Source organism: Chaetodon trifascialis, chromosome 16, assembly GCF_039877785.1.
Source record: "Chaetodon trifascialis isolate fChaTrf1 chromosome 16, fChaTrf1.hap1, whole genome shotgun sequence".
NCBI classification, from domain to species: Eukaryota; Metazoa; Chordata; class Actinopteri; order Chaetodontiformes; family Chaetodontidae; genus Chaetodon; species Chaetodon trifascialis.
Genome location: NC_092071.1, coordinates 23301926 through 23324708, shown reverse-complemented (window position 1 = coordinate 23324708; position 22783 = coordinate 23301926). Strand labels below are relative to the sequence as shown.

Below are 22783 nucleotides of genomic sequence, written 5' to 3'. Positions count from 1 at the left end.
TGGACTTCAACTATTGCACAGAGACCTGCCACCTTCAGAAGTTTTCTGATGACTCTGCAATAGTTGGATGTATTAGTAAGGGTGTTGAGGATGAGTACAGGGCTGCTGTGGACAACTTTGTCACATAGGGCTCTATTTTCGACTCTGCCGCCGGCACGGCGCAGGCTGCGCTGCCGGCGCAGTGGTATTTTCGAGCGGCGCAGGCAGGCGCACAGCACATTTGGTATTTTGGTAGACCGAGGCGTACAGAGGTGCGCCAGGATGGGCGTTTCGGTGCAGTAGGGGGAGGTGTCGGCATAATGACCATTTTGGTCTGCGCCGGCGGCGTAAAAGTGCGCTGAAAGCTTGCCATCTCAGACCTGGTCAACTCTGTGCTCCGGCGGCGCAAGTGGATTTTCGTAAACCGGCGGAGTCGTGCGCTCACGTCACCAACACCTCACAGTCAGGTTTCCACAGTGTCTGGCATTTCACTGCGATCAATTATTAGCAACAGTCACGATTCAATGCAACTATCTGAGTCAACACATACAGTCAGACCTAAATTTCTATATTTTGATCCATATCTCATCTGACCACATCGAAAGCACGTTCGGCACGTGTAATGGCCACTCAACCTGACCGAATGTACACAGGTGAAACAGAGATGTCTGGTGATCTGTGACTCAAATTGCCTGGTGACAAACGTATATGCCACTTTCCCCGGGTCGGCACATGACTCGTTCATTGTGGTGAATTCTAGCATCCCTACAGTCTTTCAGGGGGACACCCCTCTGGATGGGTGGCTGCTAGGTGATAACAGCTATCCACTGAAAACGTGGTTGATGACGCCATATATCACACCGTCAACAAGACGGCAGCGTGGTTTTAACAGTGTTTTCAGCAGTGCTCGGTCAGTCATCGAACGCACACTGCGATTAATAATTAGCAACAGCGACGATTCAATGCAACTATCTGAGTCAGCACATACAGTCAGACCTAAATTTATATATTTTGATCAACATCTCATCTGACCACATCACAAGCACGTTCGGCACGCATAATGGTCACTCACCCTCACTGAATGTACACAGGTGAAACAGGGATGCGAACTAATCGGTTAACGTTGCTGTGCCAACCAGAAACAGCCGTGACATCCTACAGAGCATATATACTGCATCTATACATAAAAAGCAAATATAAAAACAAAATATTTATATTGAGTATAAATATAAAACAAAACATACCACAAAATATAGAACATCATGTAAAACAATATAGATATACTGAGAAAAAATAAACAGTATATACAAACGGGTGTGCAAAGTAATACAAACGGATGTCAGGAGACATGAGTGACGTCAGTCTCCTGGAAACTTGCCATGCGCCTCGCGGTGTTCTTAAAGGTGAGGGGAGGAGCTGCTGTGATTGGTGAAGATTTGACTTGGCTGTGCCAAACCCACTCCACGCCTTCTCCCCTCCCTCTTTCCGAGTTGCGCTGCTGGGTGGGACTGAAATGAGAAGGAGGTGGAGATGCGCCGGCGGCACAGCTCACGAAAATACCAAAATCTGCGCCGCCACGCCCCATCGGCGCAGCGGACTTGACTTTGCGCTGCACCAGTGGCGGAGTCGAAAATAGAGCCCATAGTGTGAGCAGATCATCTGCAACTAAACGTGGCAGCAGAACCATCTGCAACTAAACATGGCAAAGATAGAATTCTATATATACACACACACACACACACACACACACACACACACACACACACACACACATATATTAGTGCTCTCAAAAATATCGCGTTATTAACGCGTCATTTTTTTATCGCGAGATTAACTCTGTTTGTGACCTAGTGAACGTGTAGTTTTTTTATAAGCTAGCAACGTAAGAAAAACTACAGGATCCGGACAGAACAGAACAATAGGCACGCCCCACACACGCCTGCTCGCTAGCTGTAAAAGAGTAGGCTACCAAGTGGATGTAAAGCGCAAAACGCCGAAATGGATGCGAACAAGATTGTGAATGGAAAGTCTAGTTTCAAAAAGTTGCCAGATGGGTCAACTGACAAGACCAAAGTTATCTGTGTGTATTGTCAGCATGAACTGAATTATCACCGTAGCACATCCAGTCTGAAATACCACTTGATGGCCCAACACGGCTAAAGCGAATTCTCCACCGCCTCGTTAAAGTCTTTTAATTGCAATTACATGTTACATGTTTCTCTTCTATATCTCTTCTATCTCTTCTTCATCTCTTCTATTCTTTTAGGGAGCACTGTAACAAAAACAATTTCCCCTGGGATCAATAAAGTATATCTGATTCTGATTCTGATAAACATCCTTGTTGCTTGTTGCTTTCACAGGCTAAAACAAATGAGGAGTTGTAGGCATATTAGACCCATGCTAATTTGTTAACTGTCAAAATCCTACTGACAGCACTGAAGCAGACAGTGAATACAGTCAACCAGCAGGTCACTGAAATCAGTTTGGTCAATTTCATTACTACACATGTGATATAAATGAATTCCGTACTGTGATCGGTGCCTTAATGGCCATAGCTGCAGAAGGTAAATCATACAAACTCATATGAAAAAAAACAAGTAGTAAAAGAAAACTGGTTTGTATGATGTTATCCACTCATCTTTGAAGACAAAAGTGTTCATAGATGTTTTGAGTGTTCACTTTGAAAGGCGGGCTAAAAGGCTGCAATCATAGAGAGGGACGAGATGTGATAATGGTGTAATCATTGCTCCTGGGCAGTGGGGGAAAGGGGGTTCAGTCTTGTTTGACCATCAGCCAACCTCTGCTGGAGCACACTGTTACCTTCAGGGCCTTGCAGTGGTCCCTAGAGATGACAACCAGGCATATCCAAAAGTGCATAGTGTCTGACATGCTGGGACACTTCAACAGATTGTTGCCTCCCCCAGAAAAGGACAGGCACTGGTCAAGCTGCTTGCTCAGTATGCTCATCAAATGCCTTACACCACGATTAGGTCACAGCACCAGATCAGATTGACCCAAATATCCTTGGTCATCCTACAGCACAGTGACATGTCATGTAGTTGAGAGCAACTTCTTTAACTTTTGAGCCTGTGTTCCACACCTGTCAGAGTGGCCAAGAACTAAATATTTGGGATGCACAATGCACATCAAATATAATATCATCTACAATGTGATCAACGTTTATATAATGTGAGCTATGACAAGCAAGAGAATGGACAGATTAAGAAGTAATGACATATTGCATCCCAATTTAATGTACTGATGTTGCAAGAAAGCATACAATGAAGGTGTGAGGTGAACCATAAAGAATCCAGTGAGAGCCGATGGCTTCTAACTAATGCTACATTTATCTGCATAAAGCAGCAATTCTCCACAATGCCAATCAATGAGTCACAGCCCTCACTCCTCTGACTCTCTGTTGGTAAACACTCCATCTCCCCATCAAGCCATTCTTACAGCTGCTGTATGAGTATACAAGAGAATGTGAACATGAAATGAGTTGCTTTGTCAGCAACTGGTCTTGACAGTACTGTCAACCATACTTGCATACAATGACTACGGTTCAGATGGCACAGCCACTGGCACCACCATTGAGTTGCCACATTCGCAGTGTGAGTTGTGTTTGTTGTTGTGCTGAAGGACAAAAAGGCAGCAGGGTTGAGCTGGCAATCCCTCTCCTTTAGAAATAGAATATAGAATAGAATAAAAAAAGTCAAAGTGAGCCAGCCTCGACCTTATGGGTTCATTGGATATGGATATGTTCAACTCCAGTACAACTGTCTGGAAGAAAAAAAAAAAAAAAAGTATAGTAAAAAAAAGTAAAATACAGTAGTTGGTGCAAAAGTCAGGTTTTGGTCATGGTAGTAACTGGAATGAGTCCAGTTGCACTCACATTTGTTCACAACTCCCATCCATATTGAATGTGTGCCGGATGCAAGACAATGCAGCATTGTTGGCACTGATCACAGACAACACAATATTTAGTGTAACTCCAATATTACAGTAGACCTCAGTTCAGGCCATGGGTGGCAGAGTATGCAGATCTGAATCAGTGATATACTGATTCAATGAATCCATCTTAGGCTGTTGAGGAGGGAGCATACTTTGGAGGACACAGGATTACTAATCACCCTTTCATTCTGAAGCTTGTCCTTCAGAACAGTGCACCTGCATGAGGATTTCACATCACAAGTACTGTAGGAGAAAGCATGTTGCAATCCATCATCTCCCTAGGACATTTTTTATGGATAACACATGAAACATTGCAGTGTTTTCATAAAGTAACAAGACAATGAGCAGGTGTCTTCAGCATCTTTTCATGCTGGAAGTAAAGAATCCAGGATCCACAGTCAAGTGGGAGAGGCAGTGATTGGATGTCTATCCCAGGCTAAGATGACAAAGAAATAAGTGGCAATGTGTGCAGGAAGCCTGCTTGGGCAAGATATGCAATACAACAAAAGAGTACATGATCTAGGTTGCTGGAGTGAACTAATATGACGTTTAACAAGGCTGCTCGATAGATTTGTGCTTCTAATCTACTGGCCACACCAAACAATGTTTATTTTGACAGTCCTTATAACAAAGTCACTGCTGCTAAAGGGACTATTGATTGGATTGCCAATGAATTTTGCATAGACATCTATGTTGCCAAAAAGATAAGTCCTGACATTGTTGCTCCCCTGACTTTTCCTTTCGCACAATTAGCAGTTTGACATTTGTGTGTCAAAATTAATTATTTACAACTATTGAAAATAAATATACATGTGCCGATTATTTGACTTTAAATATTGCTCCTTGGACAGATTCAGTTTCCGGCAGTGATGTCAGCTCATCTCTGTTTACAGCTTTATCCTTCAAAACTTGTTCCTCCCACAGCCAGGGCCACAAGAGGAGTGCTTCTTCCACAATCCCACTGAAAACTGACTGTGCAATGTCAGATGTCCTGTGTAATGGAAGGCAATACAAACTGACTGACAATCTCAAGACCATCTCCAACTATGATCCATTCCATGACATTTCTTCAGATATGCTTTCCTGAGTGTCTGTCAGTTCACTTCTTTGTCTATACGGAAACCTCTTGTTTCTATAGGTTCTTAGGTAAAAGGAACAGAGAAAAAATATGTACAGTTCTATTTTCCCTGATGTCTGCCATATTTGTCAGCTTGTTAAAAATACTGTCATGTTGTTTTCTGTCACCACTCCTTTATTAATAAATAAGAGTACGTGGGAAAGCCAAGAGAGGAGAACAGTCCACGAAATCCAATAAGCTTTAAACAAAGTTCGGCCTAGGTTCTTTTCCTCCTTGCTGGACACTGATGCAAGGTCAGAGATAAAGAAAAGGGTGAAATGAGATTAGAGCTGGGGTTGTAGTATATTTGCAGCCAGTCATTTATTTTATATCTAATACGCTTGATTGATTAAGCCCTTTTCTTTTACATTCGCACATTTCAACATTAGTGCTATTTACACTGCTATGCTTGACATTCCTTGCCTTTGTAATTATAAAGTGGTGAAGACCAAACTGTTTTTGGAGTCAAGTATTCCTCTGCTACATTTTTGTATCCTACAAGAACTTCTGTTGGATCTTCGCACCCCAGTTGGCAGGTTTTCCTTCTGTCTAAAGGTAACTTATCAGAAGTGTTTACTGCATTCTTGGTTTAGCATGTTAAGCATACAACAGCAGTCTAGAAACCTGCGACAGAGCTGAGCAATATGCTCAAACACTCACTCATTGAACATAAAGTTTTATTGGTTGTTAGAAACTATATACCAGTCTGCCCACAGTGGCTAGTCATTAACTTGATGAACACCAAGAATTGACAATATACAACAGGATGTGTAACATAAATACTGATGCTCATCTGGTGGACCAAGCAATGAACCTGTTGTTCATACAGAAGCTGCAGCATTCTGGTACTGATAAATGCTGCAAAGTTGACAGAGGAGCTTAAGGGACCCAAAGCACAGATTGACAACATGAGTGAACAAGATACTCCAACCTCTACAACAACTGCCTCAAAGGTGTCACATATATGTGGCTATCAGAGTCCCCAGACTTTTGACTCTTTGACCCAAAGGGTGTGAGTGGTAGCAAGTAACAGTCTTTTCTCCTTTAAACAAAAGAAAGACAAAACAGCAGTCCGACAACACTGCTGATAGCTTCCCCTATCTCTTCTAGCCTGCACAAAAGCATGCACAAGCATGTACAGTAGCATTTTGCAAACAGGAGCCAATCAATGCCCCTGCTCCTTGCTTATCTTCTTACAGACAGGTCAGTCACACTTGTGTCATATTAACATTTAAATTGCCAGATTCCCGCTTCAACACAAAGGGCAGTGCAGTTGAAAGCACAAATGTAATTCATGATGAATGCAAGCATCTTGCCTGATTAAGTGAAGTAAGGATACAGTGATAGCTGCTAGCACTTGGTTTCCTTCAGTCTTCAGTAGGAATAATGAAATAAATTCCATTGAGCATGCACAATGCAACTAACCCGATTTTGGACAAACTTGATGTGGCGTGCTTGCATCTGCATAATGCTCCACACTCTGTTAATGTTCTCTGCATTAATCCTGTCATTCAAAGTCCCTCCACATTTACATCTATCCTATTATACTAATTAATTAGTCCAATAACAACGGGGTCAGTTTATTTTCCTGTGAACAATTATGTTGTAATGATGATCTGGAAACAGGTAATGATGGGTAATAAGTGAAGCGAAAAATGCACTGGGGGTCACACAAAGTCAAAGATGGGGTGATAAACACAGAGGGGTAAGGGCAAGAGAGAAAGGCAGAGAGAAGGACGGTGAGGAAAATTACATAGAAAGCACAGGAAATGTGATATATTTAAGCGGAAAGTGTGAATATAGCAGAAAACTGGTCTGTTGCAAAAGTACTTATTTAGAGACAAACAAGTTACCTGAGGAAGAGATGAGTTTCCAGCTGATGGAAGGTTCTGGTTTACCACTGGCTTGGCACATCAGGGTGACATTGGAGCCTTCATTTACCACAATATCTCTTGACAGGTTGATGATTTTCGGTGGTACTGTGAAAGCAACGGAAAAATGGGTGAATTTAATAAAGGGTGAAGGGAAATAAAGGGGAACTACAATTTTACACATCAAGCTCAGTTCACTTGTCATGAGAAGCACTACTCTGCATATGAAAACAATTGCAGAGTGTGTTTTGAGACTAGAATTTTATAATAGAAAGCCTCTATTACAAAGTGGGGCGTGGAGTTTGATGGACACAGGCGTTCACTTCAGTTTAATGAACAGACACTATGATTATGAGTCACTATGATCTCTGTGAATCTATGTGGAAAAAAAAAAGTCAGGATATCTTGGCCTCTGACTTTTTAACCATTCTTTTTTGCTTGCTTGCTTGTGTGTTGTTGTTGTAGTTTTTTTTTTTAAATACTAGGTCAAAACCAAGTTTATGACTGGACAGTTTATGGTAGATGTCTGACAGATAGTTAGTGGTAGTGCCCAGACATTAAAGTTGTGTTTCCACTGCATGTTACGGCTTGACTCGGCTAAGCTCAAGTGGACTCAATATGCTTTTGGTATGTAGGGATGTTGCAATGTAGGTGGGATTCTAATCATCATAGTGATGCGGGACGAAACTGCCATGACATCATCTTCAATGCAACACAAACACACAGGAACAACATTAGATCCTTTCCTGTAGAGATCCTTTCACCAGCAACGAGAGAAATGTTTGCATTTTGTCCATTGACTGCTATTTTTTTGCGGCACAGTGGCGCAGCAGGTAGTGCGCGTGCCTCACAGCAAGAAGGTCACCGGTCGGATCCCCAGGTCGGGCCTTTCTGTGTGAAGTTTGCATGTTCTTCCTGTGCATGTGTGGGTTCTCTCCGGGTACTCTGGCTTCCACCCACAGACCAAAAACATGCTCATTAGGTTGATTGGTGACACTAAATTGCCACTAGGTGTGAGTGTGAGTGTGAATGGTTGTTTGTCTTGTATGTGCCCTGCGATCGACTGGCGACCGGTCCAGGGTGTACCCCGCCTCTCCCCATTGACAGCTGGGATAGGCTCCAGCCCCCCCGCAACCCTAAAAGGGATAGGCGGTATAGAAAATGGATGGATGGACTGCCAGCTAATTGCTGGAGAAAAAATGAGGTTGCCATTTGTGGCCAGTGTACAAGATGTCCATGCTGCACACATGACGATTCTATTAACAATCTTCTCTAACCAATTAGTGATCTGCAGTGTTCACTCCACTGTTTAGTACCAGCTCACCTAGCTTGGAACCTTGACCGGGTGATACGAAAAAAGTACCAGCTAAAAGGTATTATGCACAATGCTTGACAATTGAAAACCAAAAAAACAGCGAAGTTGAACTGAGCCATGCATGCAGGGGAAACATGGCATAAATGTGTTCTTATTTTTAAAGTGGACTGAAGAAGCAAATCACATGACCTGATTAAGTTATGTTTGAGTCAAAAAGTTTTAGAAATACAATTGCAAGAACAGCACTTTCTACTCATATCTTATAGATGTTCTAATTCTAACTATTGTAATTATCTAACTCCCCCTTCCCTCCCATCTGTCGTTTATCTGTGGGATGTTTCTCATTTTTCTATGACTCACTCTCCATTGAGTGTTTTGTCAGACTGATTGTTATTAGTGGTGCTTTAACTGTGCACTCTCCCTCATGCCTCTCAGTGCATGGACAGCTGTTTTCTCTCCTACTCTGCTCTCGGTTGGACTTTTACAGTGTGTAACCATTGTCTCCATTTCTCACAGGTTTTATGTTGCTTTCCAGTTTTATTGCCTCATGGTGAATATTAGGTATTGTGCTGTCTCTGTACCATCTGTGTGATTGTATCAGGGTGACCATAGCCCCCCTGGTCGGTGCCTATTGGTGTTGCAATATTATGTTGTAATGCATTGATGAAGTATGAAGTTGTTAATGATTTCTCATGTTTGTTGTGTATGAGAAACCCAGCAGAGCATGAACTGCTTCACCTTTATCCCTTAGCCCCTGAAGGGCGATTGTCGTAAAAAATGAAATGTAAGTACATACTGTAACTCCAGATTCTTGAGGCACAGTCCTCTTAAGTTGTGTGATCAGTTCCTTTAACTAGCTGAAGAAAAGGTTTTTGGGAGCCATTTTTTTTGCTCAAACTCAATTTATAAAATACGCAAGATGAGACTGAGGTGGTGCCCAAGTAGTAGTAGAAGTATGGTGGACATAGACAAAAGGTCTTCAGTCCTGTGTGAGCTTCAGAGAGGGATGAAGCCATAGGGCTGCACCTATACCCATAGAATCTGGAATTACAGTACGTCCAGAGCCATTCATGTTGAAAGAGCAACGGCCAGTGCAGAAACTCCAGCACTCGACCGACCAATGGTGTAAAACCATCAGTCAGTCAGTCAGTCAGTCAGTCAGTCAGTCAGTCAGTCAGTCAGTCAGTCAGGGACAGACTTTGCATTTATAGTGGGCATTTCTTGTCTTCAAGTGGCTATTGCACCCTTAAAATAAAGTTGAGGATTTCCTCATTTAAAACTACATGTGGCGCATGCAGTTTTGGTTTCCATGTCGTCACGCAGAACATCAACAGTTGTGCATTTCTCCCTCTCCTTAAACATTAACAGCTAAACCTATAGCTAACAATTAACATTATGTAGTAAGCACAAGCAGATAGACGCTGTACAGTCTAAGTATTAATACTGTTTTTTTTTCCCTTGTGTTTCTGGAGTATTGTATTTTTGCAGACTCATAAGGAATTATTATAATCCTGCCGTAGGAACATAGGTTGCAACGGTTGAGACAGGTGAGGCAGGTTCACACCTCATTTCACACTGGTGTGCAGGGAAGGCGGGAGTGTAGGCCTTATATTGTCTGTTTTGAATATGTGTCACATTTATTGTTCTCATGTATCTCAAACCTGCTTCAATCCCTGCTGGGTTGATGGAGGCTGGTAGTCGATGCTGAAGTAGATCGAGGTACCAGGTATTTTAAAGTTTAGTCATGTAGTTTTTAACATTTGGGCTAAATCGTTATGTATTTTAAATTTTTATTAATAACTTGTTGATTGTTAATATTTGTTCCTCTGCAGAGCATCAGTGGTCCATTCGCTAATCTTGCCTTAAGACTATATCGTTGTTTTCACTTGTTTTTGATTTTTGTTGTTTTTGTCTAATCTCCCCTGGCAAGTGTGCTGGTCACGGGCAAAAAAGATCTGGGTATTGCCCTTGGGGCGGACTAGTTTTGCTTTTCTTTATTTTTGTTTGATTGTCTTGTTTTTTGGTTGGACTTGCTCCCCCCATTTAATCATTGACCTTACTTACATCTTAATTCCAGGCCTGCATATTAGGGACTTTTAGTCTATATGAATTTCCAGAGTAACCTTTTAAAGTCTACAAGCTATGACTGCAAGGCTTACAAGCTAAAAATGTTCATGGCTATTAAATATAAATATTTCCCTGAAGTCCTTTGCCATTGTTTTTCATTTTGATGTATTAGACACAAACTGTCTTAATGAATTAAAAAAAGAAAGAAAGAAAATTAACAAATATCATAACAAAACAAACAAAAAAAACCCCTGCAACCTTTTTTTCTGTTCCAGATTGGATAATAATATTGTCTGAAATCAGTGTTTCAGGTGTGAAAACTATGTATGCTGTTCACAGGGAGAGAACAGGTGTTGTAGTTGAGAGAGCTTGCTTGAGGGATTCAGGAGCTCGTTTCTCTGGGAAAAAAGTTTGCAGCACAAGCTCTGTTTTGACATTGTGCTGAACATGTTAAAAGCTTCATGCCGACTAAATGTGAAGAATCATTGATGAGTGTATGTGATGTGTAGAGGTGGAATGATTCACATTTTGGTATCGTGGTGACATTTTGGAAACAAGGACAAAGTGTCAGTCACATTAATTTATCAGACAATCCCCATTCCTTTTCCCACTGACAAATGCAAAACAGTTTCTAATGAATAATGTAGGCACTTCACCAGGGCAATTGTTTCTGAATATAAAAGTAATGTCTTAAACCCTACAAAGAAACAGATTTCCTTCAAAAAGCAGGAACTCAATATTGCTTTCACCAAATAACAACGTATCAAATGAAAATGTAAAAAACAACATTCAATAAGGGCTCACTTATAGTGATAGAGCTGCAGAGATTTATCAGATGTATCTGCAGCTGCCCTCGGCTTTACAGAGATTGCACAGTATAGTTTTCCTCTCACTTCTATTAAGTGTGAATTAAAACTGCAGAACTGTTTTAATTAATTCTCACTGGCTTTCATAGCGCCATTTTCATCTGCAGCAGGCATCTATTTTCAATCAAAAAGCTCTGATAAACCCACTGTACACTACCTTCTCAGGACCAGACAACACAGTTAGAGACTAACGGGGGAACACAGTGGAACATTTAGCAGTTAAAGAGACCTCGGGAGATGAGTGAGAACAAAAACAGAGCTAAAAGGGAGTGAATACGGACACAAAGATGACTCCAAATAAATGATAACAAAGTCAAAGTCAAAGTCAAAGCCCTTATTCTGAATGGCACATGGTGAGCTGGAAGCTGCAAGTCAGGAGCTTGTTCATGGATTGTTAGAGGAGTTTACCAGCTCATGAGGGCTTGCACCTCTTCATTCGTCCATCTTTACTTTACTCATTTTGCCTCAGCTGTTTTAAAAATGGGGATTCTACAACAGGAAAGTGGTTGTCGCGATATAGCTTCTTCAAGAAAGAATGAGCATGATCGACAGCACTGCTAGTTCACACTGCACAGGGCCAAAATTCGGAACCAGAACCACACTGTCGCCCATGGAAACAGAACCAGAACCACTGAACACATTTTCATAGTACAGCACAGCTCATTTTATATCTCTGAATGGGGTGAGATAACAACACCTGTTTCCAACACAGTTTCACTTAATAAGAACTCCTGAGCATAACTGTACTCGCATTTAATTGATTCAAGATAAATTTGTAAAGCATGTTGACTTGTATTGTGTTTGCACTTTCTGCTGCATAAACTAGAGCTGTGAAAATTTATTGATTTCTTAGCAGCCAGACAATTTTATGGCTACCAGTCATTTTCTGAAGGCAGGCTGCTTAATCAAGCTGTCTTCTAAATGAAATATTGGACAAAGATCTTCTCAGGCAACCACCTTATCCACAGTATCCACAGTACACGAGAGGAATGGTACTGTGTAGAATTATACAGCAGGAGGTTGAAAGATGCAATCTTTATGAAAGCACTTTGAAGTAGAAAATAAATGTTTTGCTTCCAGTTTCTTAATGTTCACATGTAGCACTAACCAAGCAAAAAAAAAAGATTTTCTAAAGCATGTCACATAAATATAAGACAGTTTCAAGGAAACACAATTTTTTTCAAGTTATTTGAAGTACTATAGATGGTCAAACAGGTTTTTTTTATATATTGCCCACTTCTAAGCACTTTACTTTTTACAGCAAGTTTAAAACAGCAAAGAGCAAACTGCCTCTGAACAAGCAAAGGATAGATCTATAATACAGAGTACTTTGTTCAGGAATTATATTAGCAAGTCCATCGAGAATGCTGCTCCAAGGTGAAGACAGGTGTTTACAATCAGGAGTGCAAACCTGCATGTGTGGATGCATTCTTTGTTATGACATTTCCATTTTATAGATCACTCCATAAAACCATTGAAAGGCTCTAACAATAGATCAAAAAGCTGAAATGATCCACAGAGACGATATCTACATTTTTGGCAAGAAAAACCAACATGGATAGAAGACAGTAAGTAAGTCTAATTACAGAGCAATTGATACCATAATGTCAGTGCTGATAAAGAGACTAACAATTGTAATGCTAAAATTTATACATTTATTTATAAAACTTACAAGTTACATTACCAGTACCTAATTTGACAGTGTTCACACATTGTGAGGGAAGTTCAAAATATGACATAGAACTGTGTCCTTTAATTCCTTGTTTAATAAGTTTGTCTGTATTGGTAAGCTTCTCTGAACTAGACCATACCATTTCACAGAAAAATCTATCCCTTTCAAAAGCAGCAGATCAATATAAAGCAATTTTCATCCCTACTGATTGAAACGTTGCTGTGATTTCTGTTGTGAGGGGACACTTTATCGCAGTTTAGATTAAACAAGGTCCTCTTGTGCACAGCTTAGAATATGCTTTACATAATAAAATATGAATAGAAAAAACAGAACACCAGAGACCCACAAGTATGTTACTTGTTGTAAAACTTGGTAAAATAAATGAATAACTTAAAAAATAATGATATAATGTGATTTTCCTGCAGATATTTACATTGTTTATTTCATGTAAGTTACTGATTTATCACTGGGAAATTCATGGATATTTTACAAAACCGGAAACAAAAGCCAGCCCTGCATACCTAACATATTAAGATTTTAATATTTGGAACAGAGTAACTCCATAAATAATTCCTTGACTATAATTTAACTTTATTATGTACATGAAAGAATATCACCCTTTACTCTCCATTCAATATGTTAAAGTAAATACACCATTCCCCAGTTCCTAGTTGAGCCAAATTATTTTTATGCAATGTCAACAGTGACAGCCAGGAGCTTTTGACCTCCAAGACCCTTAATGTAGATATGTTACACAAAGCAGCAAATCAGCAACTAGTCAAGACCCCACATTTTAAATGTTGATTGAAAAATATATCAGACCATGACCTTGAGGTTATAATAAATTAGACCATGCCCGAAAAGGACATTTCACTGAGGAAAATAAATCCACCTTAAAGCCACTTTAACAGTGTCTGGTGAAACACAAAGAGCTGACCCACTTGAGTTTTCTAACTCAGACTGCAGAAGCTCAAGACTGGATTCTGTCCCCCATCTCTCCCCCTGCAGTCAGATTAGAACAACCCTATCACCAAAAAAGAATATTGATTTTAGACAATTCTGCGAAACCCCAGATGGACACGTCTTTGCGTCAATTCTTGCCACCTCAGCCAAATTTGTATTCAGTTGTCTTTCCACTGACAATTCCACTGTCTGAACACACAGTTAGGACACCGAGCTGCATTACAAAGGGATCACATACAGTCACAGATCACAGAATACAGTAGTAACAACCAATAACTCTTTCAATGTACAGTGGGCTTTGCAATCATTGTATTAAGGTGGACTTGAAAAATACGTGGTGTAGTATTAAGTATAAGTAAAGTAAAATGTGTATTATTTTACACATTTACAAATTTACAACTTAAATCTGTGTGTAAATAACCACCTCATCCATTAATCAATACATATATTTTTCTACAGCTATTAGTATTCTGATGTGACTCGCAGTCAGACATTGTTCATAACATAAAAACACTTTTGAAGATGTCTCTGGATGTCTCAAGACATATAAATAACACATTTCAGGACATCAGAAGACATGGTTGATGTCTGCATATGACTGTTGTGATTTCCTCTGGATGCCTCACTCTCATTCAGTTTTCCTGAGTTCATTTTTTTTTTCTCTTTTTTTCTTTTTTTTCCCCATTCCTGACAGATCTGTCCAACAATCTTTTTTGTCATTTCCATTTCAAAGTAACAAGGACACATCTTTATTTTGACATTTGAGGATCATCACCTAAGAGCGCATGAATAGGATGTCATCAGTGCTTTTACTTGATTTAGTCACATCAGACTTGTTTGTAAGACAAAATCTCTATGAATAATTTATTGGATGTCATCTTAATCCCCATTTACCCTTCATGAATGACAAAAGCATACAGAAAGCATGTCAGTGTTGCTTATGTTTAGCTGTGGAGCAAGAGGCCAAGGCTGAATCTGTTTGTGGAATGAAAACAAAAGGTTGCGTTTCAGATTTGCTCAACACAAGCTGTCAGGATGTGAAGTTCTTGAACACTTTTGTGGTGATATCGCTACTTAAAATGCACTGTGAATGAAGTGGAATCCTATTCATAATCTTTGTGTGTGCAGAAATTATGATGTTTTAAGTCAAATGTGTCCAATATACTGCTAAGTACTTGTGGGACTGCTGCAATAAAATCAACAAATTTTAAAGAAGAATGACATAATTATAAATGCTAATTTGCTGAGGACTGTGTGTACTGCAGGTTTGTAGTAGAGCCAGAAAAACTTCAAAACTGAGCTTTTGCTTTGCCAAACATTTTTCCTGAGCATGTCTATGAATATTAGAATATAAAAAGTCAATAAATCCCCTCTGTAATGTGTATTGTGCATGCTGAAGGTGCGTTTAAAAATGAAACCGTGTGTATGTCTGCGTGTGTTGAGCCATCAAATTGGTATTCTTTGGCCTTCATTTCACATAGAGCATGCAAAATTTCCTAATAACAGAGGTGTAGCTTCACATCTTCTCTGAGAGAGTATTGCAGTGCTTCAAAGACTGCCCAAAGTCAACTAGTGGGCTATTGTAATAATATAGTTCAGCCACCATGTGGGTGGTGGAATCTTGCAGCATTTGTCAAAAGCACTATTCAGTAGTCCACTGATGAACAATTTGAATGAAAAACAAACATGCTGGTACAAAACAATGCGGGGAAATAACATATGTAGAATTGCTGAAGAACTGTGAACACAATGTTAATAATTACAGGCTTTATTTATTTGTGGCTGTTGTTTTATGTTTGACTTGTCAGTCCATGGATACAAACAAGCTTGTTTTGTCATTTAACCAAAAAAAAAAAAAAGTATATATTTATATACACACACACACACACACACACACACACACACACACACACACACACACACACACATATATGGGCAGTAAAATGTAAAATCTGCACTTAATAGTAAGATTAGAAATGTCCTACGTTGTCTATAGTTACTAATAGCTGACATATCCAGCCACGGACGCACACATCTTTCCCCATTGACTCTCGTTATAACTTTAACATGCACAGTTCGTTCCTCTTCAATACAAGAGATAGACAGCGGGGCACGGTCAGGCTTCGCCCCGCTGTCTCCCTCTGATCGCTATACACACCACCGGCCTTGGGGTGGCAGCAGAGAGTGAGCGGTTTGTTCACCCGCAAGCCTGTAATTAAAACCACCAAGCGAGTGACGTTGAGCGCAGAGTGCCTGAATAATTAGCAAACAAGATCATTAGCTAGTCACAGAGACAGCCGAAAATGGAGAGGGAAAAATCAGTGAAGTCACTGAAAACTACGGTGGCCGGGAGGTGCAAACCAAAATTACAAAGTGCAAAACACTTTTACAAAGCTTGAACATTTTGAAAACATTTTAACAAATTATAAAACAAAATTACATTGTCAAAACACATTTACAAGCACTGAAACAAAATTACATTTCAATAAACAAATTAACAAGACGAAAAACACCTTTACAAACTCCGAGACAAATTTACTTTTAAATTTTGGCGAAACACTTTTACAAGTTCCAAAATCTAACGGAAAAGGAATGTACCAACTCCGTGGATGACCCGGAAGGGATAACTGGAGCGGCCAATCCGAACTCTTGTATTTGTGTTTGGAGGTCATAGTGTTGGTTGCCGAAGAAGAAGGAGAGGAGGAGGACCTCATCGTGACCCAAGATGGACAGCGGTCCGGTGGTGTTTTGCCCATTTTGTGGACAACATCTGAACGGTATAACGCCGTTCTGTTCTTCATGTGGACGATCTCTAGAGTTAGCTGGACCGCTGTCCATCTTAGGCCACGATGAGGTCCTCCTCCTCTCCTTCTTCAGCATGCTTTCATGCTGAAATACTTTGTCTTTGTTAAAGAGCATAATACAGACATATGGTATGGCATATTAATAAATGTATGAATGAATTAATTTTAGATTTTAATAAAGAAACAGTTTGATTGTTCATTTGATCTCTCTCTCTCTCTCTCTCTCACACACACACACACACACAATCATGACCCTTCTGTACACACCAATAACACAAGAATTTCTTCATTTCTGTTTTTGTGCGCTGAGTTTATTTAATGTAAAGTTAAGCACAGGCACATGCACGCGTGTGCGCGCACACAGCACTCACACAAAAACCAGACATCTCGCATAACCTGTTGACATGCGCATTAAACTTTGAGTAAGTTTTTATACTCATTTGTGTTGGAATAAAACTTCACCAAAACAAACTGTCGAAACGAGGAAGTTTTTTTCTTTTTGGCCAACTCATCATGTGTGTTGGCCCACAGTCCACTGTTGCTTTCAAACACACACACACACACACACACACACACACACACACACACACACACACACACACACACACACACACACCGTCTGGCCTGACGTGTCTAAATTTAAACTGTTCACAGCTTTAGGATGACAAAGATTCCATAATAGCCCGGACTGAAACTGCTGATGATTGTGATATACACGGATTTTAACACATACATACATACATACATACAAAGCTCTCATATATTCCTGCTCAGTACATTTTTTCCTTCTTTCTTTTTTTTTTTTAAGGCCTGGAAAAGTTAGCTTTAAAAGTCCAGGTCATTCCAGCGTCTTACACTACCCTGTTAAGCTTGTAAGTGGGGCTGGGAAGCTAAATAAAATAAAATAAATTAATAAAATAGGGGCATAGTTGCGCTCTTTACGTTGACTTCGGTTGGCTCTGGTGCTAGCGGAGACCCACCCAATATGGTGGCGACACTGGATTATGCTCCAGCACGTAATGAGGCGTCTACGTATATTATGTCCATGCACTATGACCGCCAAACACAAATACAACAGTTCGGATTGGCCGCTCCGGTTATCACTTCCGGGTCATCCACGGAGTTTGTACATCCCCTTTCCGTTAGATTTTGGAACTTGTAAAAGTGTTTCGCCACTTGTAAATTTGTCTCGGAGTTTGTAAAGGTGATTTTCGTCTTGTTAATTTGTTTATTGAAATGTTATTTTGTTTCAGTGCTTGTAAATGTGTTTTGACAATGTAATTTTGTTTTATGATTTGTAAAAATGTTTTCAAAATGTAAATTTATTTCAAGCTTTGTAAAAGTGTTTTGCACTTCGTAATTTTGGTTTGCACCTCCCGGCCACCGTAGAAAACAACGCCGTTCGAGAGGAGAACACTGCAGGAGAAACTGAGAGTGAAGGAGCTCGGACCTGACCGGCCGGACGTCTTAATTAGACAGCAGTCCGAAGACAGGGAGGACATATACCCGCTCTTTTTCATGGAGCTGGTATGAGAAGACGTCTTGGCTAACCGCAGTGCACTCACATGCAGTGAGGCAGGTGCTTTATTTTGCTGCGCTTGCCTGCTTTTCCAAACCAAGGGAAATTATCAAAATATTTAATGTTTGCTTACAGAAGCACTTTTGGCTTAAAGCCTAATGGTTTCAATTATTTTCTTTAGACAAAGTGACAATTTTTTGTTGCTTTGATAGTCTTAAATATGAGGATTTGCTTTGTTTTCATTGGCATTTAAGGTTGTTAATATAAATGTTAGCTAACAGAAGCACTTTGGGCTTTAAGCCTGATGGTTTGATTGTTTTTTTTTTAAACAAAATGTCCAGTGTTTGTTGGTTTCATGTGTATGTATTTGCTGTTTTTTTCTTCTTTTCTTTTCTTATTTGAGTATATAAATATAAATATGTTGTTCCAAACAATCAGCTGGACAGAAGAAGCACTTGGTGCTCTTGGAAGCTGTGAAAATGAATTGTTTCTCTTTTTACTTTTGAAGCAAAAAATATATTTTACGTTCTTGGTTTGTGATGATTTAAGTAGACATTTAACTGTCTATTTGACTCAGCAGTAGTGCTTACGTGTACCCTAGTAGTGATACATAGTAACAGCACATCAATCTTGTGGTCCGGCGTTTGGTTTGGTAAATTAAGCTGAGCAAACAGCACAGCATGGACACTTTACTGTGACTTTCTGGCAGCAGAATTACAATAACATTACAGAATGAGTATAGTGCAGCTGGGATGAAAGGATTCATCAATGCAATGTACAAACATCTCTCTTTTTATTTCACAATCCACTCAATATAGAATTTTCTAAATGGACACAGAAAAAGAACAAAGATTGACTGGTCCTCTCAGGCATACAAAATCACACAGTGGTGACAGTCATGTTACTATTTATTTTAATGAAGCTGTCAAGAGAGTTTATATTAAAAGTGGCAATAATGCTGGAATTTCAGAAAAAGTAAATATCATTAAGGCTTTGCTTAACTCCTACCACTGTGCTACAATATCAAGGTAGGTGACTGTAATATACTGTAATTATTTTTCTAGAATGTGTATAATTAGTAGATAACAGATCAAACATTGTATAATTTGAATATGATTTTGTGCAGTACAAGAAAATCCATCAGAAAAAATACTTCAACAGCTTGTGCATCTGTTTGACATTAAAAGGTTGACTTAATGCAATTTCAGTTTTAGCCTTTCTTTGGTGCTTTCTACCACTTTTTGTAGTCACATATCTGTGCTCCACTGAAAATAGTGATGTTTTGGTGGGTTGCACTGAATTGAGTAATGTGAGATTACATGAGAAAAGTGTTGATAAGTCCACAGTTTATTTGCTTTTCAAGACAATAAACCTGCAGACATCAGAATACGAAGTGCAATCTGAGGAGATGATCTACAATGACAGTAACAGTATTACTGAATGATGATGATGTGTGTGAAGATTTTCATTGTGAATGGACTCCAGGATGGGTTCTAAAGATTCTCATTGATCCAGGTCATGGTTATCAAAGGAGGGCTGAATCAAGGGCAACTGGACTTGGTTGCACAAACTTAAAAATGTCTTCAGTTCTGATTGGTGGGGCGTTCCTAGTGTTTAACCTCTGTGGGGTCGTTATCAACAAACACTGCATCGCTGTGTTTGTTGATACAGGGATGCAGTGTTTGTCAAACCTGACAACACAGTAAAACAGAAACTATATAGAATTGTATATGGGGAAAGCTAAACAACAATTACAGAAACACATGGCTCAGCACTGAAGGGTCAACTTCTCAGGTCAAGACTCAGCAGTTGACCACCATCTTAAAGACAAGGGTCACTCATTTGAGGACGATGATGTACAGATTTTGGACAGGGAGGACAGATGGTTTGAATGAGGAGTGAAGGAGGCTCCTTAGCTAAACATACAGAAACCTTCCCTCAATAAAAGAGGAGGTCTATGACACCACTTATCCCCCACCCACAATGCTGTCCTGTTATCCCTTCACAGGAGATTTAACAACTAGTCACAGTTGGCCTTGTGACAACTCCAACGACTGTCATTCCTACCTGGCCCCAGGTGACACCAGTGACTCTGACGACTGTCATTATACAACCCAAGTGGTTTCAATGACTGTGATAATGAGCCCACAGGGGTTAAATACCTCAAACTCCCTACCAGTCAGAACTGAAAAAGCCCCTTGAATGAGAGACAAAATGTTTTCAAATTTCTACAACCAAGTGCAGCTGCTGTTGATTCAATCATCCTTAAATATATATGACGATGAACTAATATAACCAACCATCTAGAGGCTCCTCTGAGTTGCAGTGGTCATCACATACAGCGTAGGGCTCATTACGTTCAATTTAATTTTTTTCATCGTAAGAAAAAATATTATGAGAATGTATGTGCTTATTTTGATAATCTCAAATAAATGGGTGAAAATCAAATAATCTCAACTCATGCTCCACTTACTAAGCTTTCTGTTACGGCCGCCACCTTTCTTGTGTGTGTTCTTGTGCCCTGCGTGGGTGGAAACCTCCACAGGCTTAGGGGTGCTATTTCCTTTTGTATTTTGGTTTTTGTTTTCCTTCTGAACTGTAGGCCTCATTTCGGAGGGTTTTATTTCCATTTTGTTTTGTTTGTGACTTAGGTAAGCTCTCCTTTTTAAGTTGGAGTTCTCTTTTGAGTTCTCTTTTGGTTATTACTTCATTTATTTGAAAAGCACCCAAATTGCTCTTTTTGTTGTCTTGGCCTTTGCTTTTTGTACAAAAACAATTTAATACCACTTGGGTTTAAATAAATAACTAATTTAACCTTTACATCTGGTTGTTTTTTGTTACTTCCTTACCCCTAGCAAGCTGGGTCATAACAAAAATGGGGGCTCATCTGGGATATATCTGTTAAAAGATCCCCGGAGCTAAGTTATTGTTAAACCTAGTGTTTAAATTGTTTTTGTATTAGTAACTGTGTGTTGTTGTGTGGCTGACTTCATCATGTTGTTCGATTTGGAGCAGTTTTTGGCCAGTCCCTTGGACAAATTGGACTGCTGCCGCAAAGATGATCTGGCAAAAATTATTTCAGTCTCTCGTTCCCGAAACAAATTCTTAAAAAGGAGCTTAAAGCTCTCGTTCTTGATGAGCTGGTAGAGTTGGAGATCCTCGTGGTGACAGGGCACAACCAGGGCCAGCAGTGCTGGAGGGTGATCCTCCCGGTGCTCAAACAGTCTCAGGGGCAGAGAGTGGGGTGACTGAGCGGCCGCAAATGCTGTTCATGCTGCCTTGGTACCAGCCTCTGTCTATAAGTACTGGCTCCAGAGGGGAGGCGAAGCTGAAAGTACGGCTTGCGCGTCTCCAGATGGAGGCTCAGGAAAAGGCACAAGAGAGAGAGTTGCAGCTGGAGATTAAGCAGCTGGAGATCGAGGCTGACAAAGCCGTGATGCTACGCCAGCTAGAGCTTGAGGCCCACAGAGACACCCTTGTGCTGAGAGCATCCGCTGATGCCCCAGGTATGTCTCCTTCCTCTACCGCTTCTCAAAAACCTTTTGATATTAGTAACCACATTGCTGTAGTTCCTGCGTTTTGAGAGACTGAAGTGGATTCATACTTTGCAGCATTTGAACGCATCGCTATGGCATTGCAGTGGCCGCTGGAGGTGTGGTCTCTCCTGTTGCAATGTTAAGTGCACGGGAAAGCTCAGGAAGCTGTACTGTAGCTGTGCTCCCCGAGGAGGACAGACTCCACTATGATTCTGTTAAAGCTGCAATTTTACATGTATATGACCTGGTCCCTGAAGCATATAGGCAGAAATTTAGAAACCACAAAAAAGCCCCTCATCAGACCTACAGTGAATTTGCCAGAGAAAAGGGAGTACTGTTTGATAAGTAGAGCACTGTGTGCAAAGCCTCGGATTTTGAGTCACTGCAGGAGTTAATTCTGCTTGAGGAGTTTAAGAAATGTTTGCCTGAACGCATGGTGGTATATTTGAATGAGCAGAAGGTAGCCACTCTCACCTCCACTGCTGTGCTCGCTGACGAGTATGCACTTACTCACATGACTGTTTTCCAGTCAGTCTCTGCTGACAAGCCCCGGTATACTCCAGCAGCACAGAGCAGCATTCCCAAACCCTTTAGTTCAAGGAGGGAGGAAAGAGAGTGCTTTTATTGTCACAAACCTCGACATGTCATTGCCAACTGCTTAGCACTTAAATGCAAAGAGCAGCAGGCTTGTCATGGTGCACCTGCACCCTCCCATGGTGCACTGCAGCTGAAAGGCATTGGGTTAATCAAGTCAAAACCCAGTGTTAAAAATACCACTTTTGACCGCGAAACTCCTGATGAATGTTTCGAACCATTCAGATTTGAAGGGTTGGTATCATTAACAGGTGTCAGGTCTCAGGTCAGATCTCCTCCATGTCGCCACCCCCTCCCGCTCCCTTAGGTCCTCCGCCTCCATCCACCTTACTGTGCTCCTGCCCGCCTCAGCACCATGAGGAACTCTGGAACTCTTTGCCACCGGACATCCGTAACATCAACTCTCTTCCCCACTTCAAATTCAGACTCAAAACCCACCAGAAAGAATACTCTCTCTGATTGCACTGTCCAATTTTTAGCTCTTATCTGCATATAGTGCTTGTTGTTGTTTCACTGTTTTTGTTTTATC

General features: G+C 40.4%; 1 protein-coding gene across 5 annotated transcripts in view; it reads right to left on the bottom strand.

Annotated features, from left to right (window-relative positions):
• ntm (neurotrimin) overlaps positions 1-22783 on the bottom strand; it is a 474791-nt gene that overhangs the window by 19952 nt on the left and 432056 nt on the right. For all 5 annotated transcript variants that reach the window (XM_070982322.1, XM_070982321.1, XM_070982320.1 and 2 more), the window contains one exon: positions 6901-7026. In XM_070982322.1, coding sequence (XP_070838423.1) covers positions 6901-7026 — 126 coding nt within the window. The remainder of the gene's footprint in view (positions 1-6900; positions 7027-22783) is intronic.